Source organism: Mytilus edulis, chromosome 7 (assembly GCF_963676685.1).
Source record: "Mytilus edulis chromosome 7, xbMytEdul2.2, whole genome shotgun sequence".
Taxonomy (NCBI): Eukaryota; Metazoa; Mollusca; class Bivalvia; order Mytilida; family Mytilidae; genus Mytilus; species Mytilus edulis.
In genome coordinates this window covers 42,578,959-42,591,844 of record NC_092350.1, presented here as the reverse complement: position 1 = coordinate 42,591,844, position 12,886 = coordinate 42,578,959, and the positions used below count along the sequence as shown (strand labels likewise).

Genomic DNA, 12,886 nt, shown 5'->3' with positions numbered 1-12,886 from the left:
ATGGGATCAGGGAACAACAAAAGATGGAAAATATGGGCTTATTTCTTTTCTAGATCCTATTTCTGGTACCTGGAAAAAGAAAAAAGCCCATAGATTCAGTTACATGGTTTATAACAATTATTTAGAGTTAAATAAAATATTTGATGCCAGTCATTTGTGTCATAATAGTTTGTGTGTGAATGCGGCTCACATTAATTTAGAGCCGCATCACATAAATAACAACAGGATTTATTGTAAGCACCGCAATTCTTGCCAGGGCCATGCCAATTATCCAGATTGCCGCCTGGATTTATTTTTAGAAGATATTTAAGGGGTAGGGCTATAGCTTATATATAAAGAATTTTGACTAAATGTACAACAATTTTAGACTCTTTTTGAAAGATTTGGTGGTCCTTAAAAGAACCTTTAATTTTGTCTTTATCTTTTTCAGATGTAGATGGATGCAGCTATGTCTTCTTTGACTTTGGAATTTTTGAAGTACAGCTTCTGGTAGGTATATTCTTCTTAGCAGGCATTACTCTCCCATATGAATGATCGTCCTTTGTGCTTTGAACAAATGCCGTATTAAGTTTGGGATCAAGTTGTCCTTTTTGATATCGGTCTTTAAATTTACTTTGTTCCTTTTCTTCCACATGATCCTTAATTTTCTGTCCAGTTTGTTGTAAATTTTTCTTTTTCCTTTCTGGAGTATTTTGGTATACTTTGTTCCTTTCACACTCCCTTTGCATCTGCTCTAAGTGTTTAAATGAACCTTGTGATATTTTAAAACCAATACATTCTGCTTTTTGTTTCCAGGAATTAGCTATACCATTATTCAAAGTGTGAATTATTGCTGATGCCCTCCCTTCAAAATTTCTAGAAAAGTTCACATTTTTTGGTAAGGATACACTTAGTGCTCTGTTAACGGCTTCACATTTTTGAGTGTTGAAATTAAATTTCATTTTCATTAATGCTTCCTCACTAAGTTTCATTTTTAAAAGTTCCTGCATTATTAATTTGTCATTGTCATCCATATTCAGGTTGGTTAACTTGTTTGCACCCAAGTACATGGATCTCAGCCACCAACAGTTTGTGTGACCACCACCACACACGTATGAGCTAGTGGGACATTTAGAGCAGTCGCCGGTATAACACCGCACAGTAGCATCAAGCACTCTAGGTAAGCATTTTTTAATCTTTTCCAAATTTCCACAGTTTTCTTTCCACATTTCATTGAAAACTAAGCTACATCTGGCTTTCAAATCTTGACTTAAAACTTTCTGTCCTTGTTTTTTCTTTTCACGTGTCGAACCATAAAACATGTTCAAACTAAAATTTGCAGAATTACTTTGTCGAAACTGTGATCTTCCGAGATGAATTGGGTCAGCTTGGCGTTCAACTTTCCACAACGGGTGTAAAACTTTGAGTGCATCATTTATACCTTCTGCTCCCCGTCCGTCTCCATCTGTAACTGCATACTTTACCAGCACATTTTGCCTATCAATCTGAAGTCCAATTTCTTTACCCATGAGATATTCACTTAAAGGGTTTGTTGGCTTAACATTGGCTGTACATGTACCAGCATGTCCATCTGGACAGGTTACATTAAGTCCCTTCCCTTTAAGCCAAGAACCTGTCCAGCAAAGTTTATTGTGAAAAACTGATGCAACAATGAACTTATGGTCAGTCACTTGCTCACATGCCAATGATATTGCCTGGGAAGCATTTTGTCCGGGTTTTTTTGTGCTTACTATATGCATACTGTTATAACGCGTGTCGATTGCTACAGGAATATGTGACGGCTCTTTTACACCACGAATTCTGTTAACTTCTTTCACAGTTTCAAGTTTTTTCTTCATATCATTGTCATTTAACTCTTTAATCTCATTCGCAACAAAATTAGAATGCCTCTGCAGTGTTCTTTTAGTGGGTGGTGGTATATTTAGTCCTGCGGCCATCAGAAATCTTCCTCTTTTTATTCCAATAGGAGTCTCCTGTAAGGCAGATACAAGCATGCGGGTTAACTCTCCAGGGTTAGGTCCACGTTTTGGAGTTTTAATTTCATCGAACAGGTTAACACATGGTGATGTAAACTTGCATTCTGTACATTTATATATGCACTTTACACAAGATCCATACTTAATTAACTTTGTCAGTTCAAAGTTTGGATTATCACATTTAATGTCTTGTAAATTGTGAAATTTAACAACTACATTAAGTAGCAGAGTAACTTTATTCATCTTAACAACTCTATATGACTCATCTGTAACATGTGTTTCATCATGAGACTCAGATTTAGCTTCTTCTTTCAGAACCTTCAAACATTTTGGCTGTGGACGTAATAACTTGGCAGATCCAGGATTTCCCTCGACATCTGGTAAACTGTAGGAGGTGCCGTCTTGACCGGATTTAGCTACAAGTGAGAACTTCTCTGCATCTAGCCTCTTCCATTGTGTATTAGATGAACTTGGCTGACTGTTTGAAGACTGTGTTTCATGCTTTATTCCCTTGTTATGGGGTCTGTTACCCGCTTTGAAGCAAGATTTACGTCGATTTTTGCCACCTTTCATGTTAATTTACAGTACCATTGACTGATAATTTATGATGTTCTACATTTTCTTGCATTATTTATATCACTGGAAGATGCTGTCAGCTTCCTTGACACAATTTTGCCACTAATTGCTGACAGTGACACTTTTATGGGGATTTACAGGTGCTGGACAGTGTATTCTAAGAGATCATGTGTGTGTACAGTAGGGCTTACATTTTATTGGATTACCACTAATTGCATTACCATGTAAACTACTGCTTTTCATATATGATAAGGAACTTATTTGCCTTCATAGATATACATTTTTTGTAAGTTTTTCACTTTTAACTTCTTTCCTTTTGTAATTCCTATAAAAATAATAAGGATTTTTTATTTTTTTAATTAAAAAATGATTTTAATTAAAAAAAATTTCATTAAAATTTAATTTTTACTAAATTTTCATACAATGAATGAATTTATCTACCATGTGCAATTTACAGAATGTAAATATCTTTTCAAATAAAAATGTTGTGCTGATTTTAAGCAAATTTACTTCATGAATATATGATTTTATCCGACCAATTTTCTGATATTTGAGGAGAAATGAGACGTTATAGATAAGGATCAATAACTCTGTAACTGTTCGATGAAATTTATTAAAACTTTTCAGAATAACTACTGAGATGTATATCTTTATTTTAAAAGTAAAGTTTTAAGTCTGGAACAAAAGTTAAAGTCTGACAGGAATAGGATCCCAGTTACGGTAACCAGTCCGGTACCCACGAATGTAGTTCTTAAAAAAAAACTATAACTTTTCTCTAAAATGGTGTAGTGTCATTATTACACAAGTTCTGAAACTGAATGTAGATTTATTTGAAAGGGTAGGCTTTCTAGTTTGAATTTCTGTAAAAAAAATGATTGATTTAAATAAAATCTGGCGTCAGTGCATGGAGTAAATTGTCTTAATTCTAGCCTTTATTCTTCACCGGAAGTAGACTGAGTGACCCTGTTGTCAATCAAAACAAAATTTTGCAACGGAATGCCGGTCATGAGGCACTGAGATTGCACTCAGAAACTTGGAACCTAATGCCTAACATGAAACAGAAGTCCCAAGGTGGCTATCAAAATTATTTAACGAACAGCACCCCATTTATTTACTATGACTTTCAATGCGTTCCAATGGGGCAAATAACTGGGTCCCCGTTCCAGATACGATTTAACTCGAATTTACACATTATTTGTCGGCGATTTTTTCTGTATAAAGCTAGCGGTTGAACAAAATGAACATCGCTGTCATATATAATAATGCTAAAAACAAGTTTTGAGATCGTTTATTAGGCGACTTTGGTAAAAAGGTTTGCAAAGTTATTTGTTTATTTCCTCTCAAGTCGTGCATATCGAGCGTAGCTAGTAACCAAGTCGACAGTCCGACTGGAAAAGTGGAAGTTCGCAGACCTCGGACAACCGCTAATTGAACCCCTGCCTCTAAATTGAAAAGATACAAAAATTTCGTCTTATAATTTGAAATTGCCGCCAACAGCATGAACAGTGGAACTTATTTTACGACTACTGACGTAGTTGACTACGTATTGACGACAAACAATATTCCTACGACTTTTGCCATTTGGGAAATCTAAACTACTTGTCTTTAGAAATTTTCGGCGATTAAACATTTCATACATTTGTTCATAGACAGCTAAGTCAAAATCTCAGGGGATAATAAACTACATAAAGATTCCTAATGTGCCCTACTTCCTATGTGCAACTTCAAAACTTTTGGATAAATCGACGATCATTTAAGGTTTTTCTGATCATATTTTTTGTAATCAAGAATTAAAAGTATGAAAAAGCTGTCCAATTAGTTATGAATAACATAACATCCAGCTAGATAATAACAATGGCACATATTTCAGCATTTATTGGGTAGAACACAAATCTAGGGTGCTCGCATAAGGCAGCTTAACTGCCTAAAAAACAGAGCATGGACATAGACAACACCTATCGTACTGGAGAATAGAATGATGTAATTGCGTATTAAATTTTAATCCTGGTACCTTTAATAACTTATCGCAAATGATGGGCACAATACGTGCTATATATTATGAGAGAAAATAACACCAGTAATACATCTATCATGTCAATACTAAAAGTTTATATCATATCATCCAATAAAATCATATATATTTATCGCTGACGAAGAGTTAATATTTTATTGGTGACTGATGCTCTGTATATTTTTTTTTATTATACATATAACGCTATTCCCAGGTAATCTATATTTCGCAACTCCCCGTTACAATAATAGGAGGAAACGGCGTTCCATAAGTTAGTTAATATGTGGTTTATAAATAACAACATTTGCATTGATCGTCACAGATTACTTACTTTACCTTGACTTATTATATCAAGGTTTTAAAATGCATCAGTTTTGTGTCTTCTTGTTTATGTTTTATTTTTTGGACTTTAATATCACATATGCTGCCATCGAAACGAGTAAGTGTGGAATGATAAACATTTTTTTCATTATATTATAAATGATTTTAAATGAACTTGATGTTGTGTCTTATGGTAAACCCGTATTTACGGGAGCTCGTTAGTGTTATAATTATATCAGTGTGTAAACAGGTAGTAACGAGACCACGACAAAAGTAACGCTATTTGTATTATGATCAAGGTGACAAAATCTATAGCCCGTAACTGTACTGATTAAAAGTTAATTTAAATCTTATCGTAGATATAAATATTCTGCTAAACTATGTTTATTTCAGTTTAACATATTCATGCTAACGCTTGTAATATCATGAATATTATCTTGCTTAATTATTTTTTTGGAGATAATTAAATTAAAAGCTTGGTAAACTGAAATTAAAAAATGCTATTCTTTGCTGCTTTGCCGGAGACCAGCATTTGGTATGATTGCCAATAGGGATCAAATTACACAGAATTTTACAACCTGCGTAAGGTTACAAATTCCAATGTCTTTTTTTATTTGGGCTTAATGTCGTTTTAATCGAGCGCCACTAACGAGTCTTTTGTAGAAGAATCAATTGTCTGGCGTACCAAGTTATAAGCCTGACATTGTCGAAGATTTTTGACATAAATTATGCTTAGAATTATGACATGCACTACTCATATTGAGTTATCGAAACACACAATGTATCTTTGAACTAAATGAATCCTTATTACCAACATTTTGCGGTTTTTAAATCTTTGATATATGTACTATATTGATAATCATTGTGATAATTGCAGTATCTTTACCACCTCTAACATGCAGTTATGGTTTTGAAGATTACAAAATTAATCCAGAACATAGTTATAAAGTCGTCTACAATGGCGGGAAAATAAAAAGGTTGTGTGCTTTATTGCGGTTTTATGGCTTTTCTGATGACAAAGACTACAATGAATATACCTATCAAAAATGTATCAGCATAGAAGAATTTAATATCGACTGTGGGTCTTCTAACGTCACCTTGGAATACAGAACTAAAAAAACTGGAATATCCTCAATCAGGGTACTGAATAAGGTACGTATATACTAAGTTACTATGAGCGCGATGTCTGTATCAAGTCAGGATTATGACAGTTGTTGTCCATTAGTTTGATGTGTTTGAGTTTTGATTTTGCCATGTGATAAGAGACTTTCCGTTTTAAATTTTCCTTAAGTATTTATGTGATTTCACTTTTTATATATTATTCACAGCAAAAATTCGTGGAATTAAGCGTAGATTATTTCTTAAAAATATTTTATAACACACTTTTAGCGCATAAAAGTAATCTTATACCATTATAACTTATACACTAATATTTAAAAAAAAAAGAAGGTAGTGTCTATTGTTCCTACGCAAAGTTTCGATGTCTTAATTGTATTGATGGATAGTAAATGTTATATCTTAAATTATGTCTATATTGATTAAAAGGGACAATGTCAATTATTCTATGCATAATTACTATTTTAATATAATACTACAAAACTTATTTATTCAAATATGCCTGAGTTGTTTTCAATATTAGATGTTTTCAGAAATGTCTTGAAAACTATTGGAGCTATGTTAAGTAAATGTAACAGTAGTAAACAACCGGTGTTCAAAATTGATAATTCGATTGAGATAAAATCAAATCCAGGTTACAAACCAAAACCGATGGAAATACATCAAGTACAAGAAAAAACAAACGGAACAACAGGAACACCGAAGGGCAACAAAAACAAACGCAAACACACATTGAAACGAGTTATTTGATATCAACTGCCATATTTTTTACTTGGTTCAAGACATTTTAAGAAAAATGGTCGATTTAACCTGGTTTAATGGTATACCAAACTTCCGGCTTTATGGCAATATAAAAAAATATCGCTTAAACAATACGTGATAGAAATACTGCACAAACACACGCAAACACATTCATAACAGAGAAACGCACAGACAAAATTACATAATAGTCGTCAAAACATGCTAACAGCAGAACAACAACGAACATATTCCATCAACGACTTTAGAATATCAAAAGCAGTGATGCGCTTAACATGCAGTCTCGGACCTCATACAATTATTTAACAATATTCGTCCAAAGAATTTTTATGAAAAATAATGGTAAGGAAAGGGAATTTTCTGAATATTTGTTCTACAAACGATAAGACATTAAAGTCAAAAATATAAAAATGAACTTAATGGCAAGGTCTATTTTTCTGAAAATTTAAGCAATTTTGAAACCTGATTTTGACTTGTTTAACCAAAAAACGTAGTTTTTAAACTCTTTTTTCTTTGGTTTCGTTGATGGCTATTAAATAACATTTGGGAGATTGGTTGATAAATATGTTACTTGCATAAATGATCAGCAGCACGAAAAAAAATCACTATTATTTCAATATAAAGGTCCTCATGAGCAGACTAACGATTTGTTTATTTTTCACACTGTAATATAGTTTGTATATTTTCAGGATACATTTCTACAACATACATATTCATGTAATGACCAATTATCAGACATACCAGAATTTTGTACCACTAATTCCAGTTATCATCAAGATCTGATAATAAAAGTTGTTGCAAACGAGAACACTGCATCAAGAATCGTTTTTAATGTCAGAAATGGAGACAAATATAAACTAGACTGTAATAATACACTCTTTGGTAAGTACATACGAACAATCAATATTTGTGTCTATACATGTACTACCATAGGATATGTTGTCTTATTGACATATACATCACATCATTGTAGGTTCATCTATATTTATTGCACACGTTTTTTTTAAGTTATGCAAAAGGTTTTTGTCGAGACTTTCAATTTTAAAATTATTTTTTTTTTCTTGATTCAAATGGTGTCAACATTTAATTATACACAACCACAATATCAAATTTATAAAATTAAAACCACTCGAAACGTTCGAGACACAACAAGGACAATCGCATAAACAATTTGAAGGTAAAATCATCAAATTCTCTTTGAGTAAACGACTGCATATAGTATGTCCCCTTGGTCGAAATGATAATTAAATGGGAGAAGGGAACTTCCTTTATTAATACCACGAATATTGTTGATACAAGGCCGCGTGTTAATAGGTATAATACCAAACGTTCAATCGAAATCAACAAATTCAACATCCAATATGTTATACATTTGACGATATCCTATATATATCCAAAAACAATGATAGTTATCAATTAGTATGTCAACTTGGTCAAAAACAATGATAGTTATCTATTAGTATGACAACTTGGTAAAAAACAATGATAGTTATCAATTAGTATGTCAACTTGGTCAAATACCAATTAGTAAATAAATTGTATTTGTCAATGAAAATAGCACATTATTTTCAGCCCAGTCTCTCAATGTTCATATAAAATGAACTATAATTGGATTAATGGGGTTCTTCACAAAATAAAATGTTTCATTACCTAAATTACAAATTTGACTGGTTGATTGATTGATTGATTGATTTATTGCTTTACGCCGTCCCATTTCAAAAAGCTATATTGCAACGAGGAGGACATACAAAGAAAAAGGTACTATACCAATACGAAGATGTAATTGGTCTTAAACTTTCAAGATGATTAACTATGGATTCATTTATATTCCTGTGTACAAATTTTCGTCGAGATTTAAATTCGTGGTTTTGCCAAAGTCATATGATTACTATAGTCTAGTGCAACAAGTCAGTCAGTAGGAGCTTACAATTAGTACTCATTGCAAAACCGACTGTCTGTTGAAATATCAACACCCCTCCCCATACCCCGAAAATAACTCATCAATTATGTTGTCGAACAAGACCCCATCGTCTGTATAAATTCATCCTCGATTTAAATGTTTTGAAAATCTTCAAAATTTTTCTTGACCGTAAACAAGACATTAGTGCCTACAATTCCCATGTTTGTATTACAGAGTGTCTGTAAATGCTTTTATCCTGTTTCAGTAAATTCAGTAGTTTTACAACCATATCTGTTATAGCATACTTTTATCGCTTTATACCATTGTTTTCAGAAAGCTGCAAAGATCAGGGAGAAAATAAGAACCAAAAACATGATTCTTCAGATAATGATTGTAAGTAATGTATCAAATGTATTAATCGTTTACAAACAGAAGTAAAATCACAAAAAATACTGAACTCCGAGGAAAATTCATAAAGGAAAGTCCTTAATCAAATGGCAATCTCACAACTCAAACGCATCAAACGAATGGATAACAACTGTCATATTCCTGACTTCATATAGGCATTTTCTCATCTAATTCCATAAACGAATCGATGTATGAACAAAATAAACAGACATAACAAACGTTATAGTTGATAAAATAAACGTAAATGTTTAATAATTAGATATCAGCAAATATCGTTTGTTTACAATCTGTAAATACCAATACATGTATAGACCTTATTCCGAGGTCCAATTATATTAGTAACCTACAAATAAAACAGTAAAAGTATCATTGCTCAAAGAAAAAAAGATGTTTCTACAAGTCACCTACTGATTAAAAGTGGAATGACTTCGGAAGATGGAACACGTAAATAATGTAACGCTCATATTTCGACTATGTAAAGAAAATTTTGTGGTTTTAATGCTTAGCATAATTACTGAATGCTTTAACAGTATATTTTAGACAAAAATATTATTTTCTTATCCACTACAAATTTCGCATTCATGTAAATAGGCGTGGAATAACATCTTGAACTGAACCATATTCATATTGATATATGTAGATATAATGGTATTTAATTTATGTACTTATTTTTCCATATATACATAAGAAATCATATATGATTTTGTTTAACATGAGCTGCAATTGAAAAGTCTTTACATAAAATAATGAATACCAGTATTTTTTATTTGTTCCGAATGTCACCCTCCCCTATCCCATTATTAATAAATTTTAACAATGGATCGTAGTTTCCTTTGTATGCTCATGCAAATATATATATTGATATATTTTATTAATGCAAAATATTTTTTTATTCAAACGGGACCAAATATGTTTCAAAAGATTGAAACTCACCATTGTTTCTGCTTTGGACTCTCAACATATTTTTACATTTATCACAATGATCTTTTTCCTGTTCATAACTGAATATATGGTATCACATGAAGAAAGTGGCAGTTAGAATCGCCTATAAAACGTTTTTATAAAGTTTCATCGTTACAATACGTACATAATATTTTTGTATGTTCTTTTAAATTATTTGCAGCACCAAACCTTGATGCACTTCCATATATTGGAGCAATTGCTGGCGTACTTCTTGTTCTTGCAATTCCAACAGTTGTAGTACTGTGTCGACGTTATAGGCGAAGAAAAGAAAGAAGAGAAAGAATACGAAAAGTAGAAAAAGAGGTGTACGGCATGTAATGTATGTAAGTGAACGTCTCACTCTGAGAGGTCAAATCAACTGTCGTCATATATGTATATCTTATCTATTCACGTGCCTAAAACTATGACGACTGCACTGAAGGATTAATGATTTTAAAACAAACTAGAATGTCTAATAGATTTGGAGTTTTCTAACAACTAAATTTCTCAAAACATTTATTTGGAGACCAAGATCGGATACGATTATTTTTTTGATATGATCAAGAGTTTAATCTGATGAAAGGACAATATTATCATGATATTTTGATATATAACTCGAATTGACAGCAGTTTACACAATTTCAGTACATTCACCTTCTTGAGTTTTAGCGGCAAACAACTTTGCAAACGATTAGATAAAAAAAATTGACTGTTACAGATGATATAACAGACGATAAAATTGATACAATTGACCGAGGAAAACGCACAAGACACTTATGCCCTTATTTTCTTCCGCTTTTCTTTTGGTAATGTTAGAATAAGGTAGGGGTCGAAAACGAAGAAGAAGTAATAACATATGATTGCACACCACCAACATAAAGTGAAAATGAAAGAGATAAATGAACCTGAATAAATTTTGGACTATATACACACAACATTACCATACTTTTGAAAAAGATGTCCGTCTCTAAATTAATTCCAAACAACCAATGTCATGATTCGTCATCAAGTGTAAGCTGAGAGAAGCTACTTATACTAAACATAAGAAAATATACAGAAAAAAGCAAAAACATTTGTTTTAATCGGAAATGCATTTATTAGACACGGACACAAAGGAAACGAAATCGAGTTGTCAATTAAAAACGAAACTCTATGTCAAAAGATCATTTCAAATTGTGTGTAACTTTGTATAACATCACCAGTGTATGAATAGAAAGTTGATGAACTAAAAGTATCTCAAAGTATGTATCGTCATTTTGTAAAAGAAAAATTTATGGGAAGACCTTGTTGATAAATATAACTATCAACTACAAAAATGATACACGATGGTCTTGTAGTAATGATTTTGGGTACCTACTTTTTTGTCAACTGAATAACGTGTTATAGTATTCTTTTATTTGTCTTAATGAATATTAATTTTACAGTTTTATCAGTTTAAGTAATAACCATTTGAAGTGGCTCTTTACTTATTTTTTTACTTATATATTTCGTCATTGTGTTATTGTGCTACAGTAAATTTTGATATTCTTGTCTTTCAATTTTGCTAATGTGCTTTGTCTTTATGACTTTTTGTGTTTCTTTGTTACATATGACGTGGATCTGTACTTATATTCAACCCGTCATGTGTTATTGTGCTGTGGTATTTTTTTTTGTCTTTCGTTTTTGTTCATGCGTTTTGTCTCTTTGCCTTTTTGTGTTTCTTTGTGACATATTTGATTTCTGTTATAGTGATTAAGATTATAACACAGTATGGACTGTTGTATCCTTATTTTTCACATTTTTACCTATTATGTCTGTTTGTTTTGTTCACACATTATTGTCAATATCAAGGGTCCGGAAACGGTCATATATGCCAGACATGACCGATTCTGAAATCCATCTGTCCTAAACAACAGATTGGGATTTGACTCAATATATTGATTTTTTTTTATGCGACTGTCATATAAGTGTGAGGGATTTGGCTAGCTACAAAACCAGGTTTAATCTACCATTTTTTGGCTTTTGATTTTGCCACTTGATTACGGACTTTCCGTACTTCGGTATTTTTTTTAACTTTTTTGTTTCTTTTACGGTTATATGCAAATGCATTTGTTTTTATACCTAACTTCATTTATGAGATAAGTGTATTGTATATTGCATGTCATTCTTTATACCAAGTATTGGTTTTTTTTCTATATGAAGATTTCGAAAACGTTTTAGATATACTGCATGTGTTTATCTTTATAATTATTCACTCAAATCGACAATATCAGCACATCTTCGTGTAGCTAAATCTCCAAAAAGAACCCTGATATACTAGTATACTGAAATTTGTCAACAACAAAAAATGTCAAATGATGTTAAGTGAAACAATAATGAAGATACCTTTGAGATCAAATGTTCAAACTTGACAAAAAGAAGATACCTAAGGCTATGTTGTTTAAAAGAGGGACGAAAGATACCAAAGGGACAGTCAAACTCATAAATCTAAAACAAACTGACAACGCCATGGCTAAAAATGAAAAAGACAAACAGAAAAACAATAGTACACATGACACAACATAGAAAACTAAAGAATAAACAACACGAACCCCAACAAAAAATGGTGTTATGCTTTCTTTTCTGTCAAACGCCTAAAGGTAACATTAAGCTACCTACAGGTTTAAGTATACATCTATAGTTGTGTTTATACATTTTGTTTGTAATTCCGTACTGTTGTAATCATTTTCGAATGCTGCTCTCAGGAATGGTAGGAATATTTTGTTTAGTATGTTGCCTTTATTAAATAAATTTTCATTATACAATATTTTTACTACACTTATTATTATTATATATTGTATTATTATTATTGCTATAAAACTTACAGTCAAATTTATACTTTTCCTTACATATGGTATC

At 31.9% G+C, this 12,886-nt stretch overlaps 1 protein-coding gene across 2 annotated transcripts in view; it reads left to right on the top strand.

The window, feature by feature from the left end:
* The window catches only part of LOC139481520 (uncharacterized), a 38,680-nt gene extending 26,725 nt beyond the window's left edge, over window positions 1-11,955 (top strand). Inside the window, exons 1-5 of one of the 2 annotated variants that reach the window (XM_071264909.1) lie at window positions 4,831-5,002; window positions 5,762-6,036; window positions 7,449-7,641; window positions 8,993-9,052; window positions 10,191-11,955. In XM_071264909.1, the coding sequence (XP_071121010.1) occupies window positions 4,927-5,002; window positions 5,762-6,036; window positions 7,449-7,641; window positions 8,993-9,052; window positions 10,191-10,348 (762 nt within the window). In that variant the 5' untranslated portion in view covers window positions 4,831-4,926 and the 3' untranslated portion in view covers window positions 10,349-11,955. Of the gene's footprint in view, window positions 1-4,830; window positions 5,003-5,761; window positions 6,037-7,448; window positions 7,642-8,992; window positions 9,053-10,190 lie in introns of those variants that run through there. The other variant, XR_011654630.1, reaches the window with a different exon arrangement.
* The last annotated feature ends 931 nt before the right edge of the window (window positions 11,956-12,886 follow it).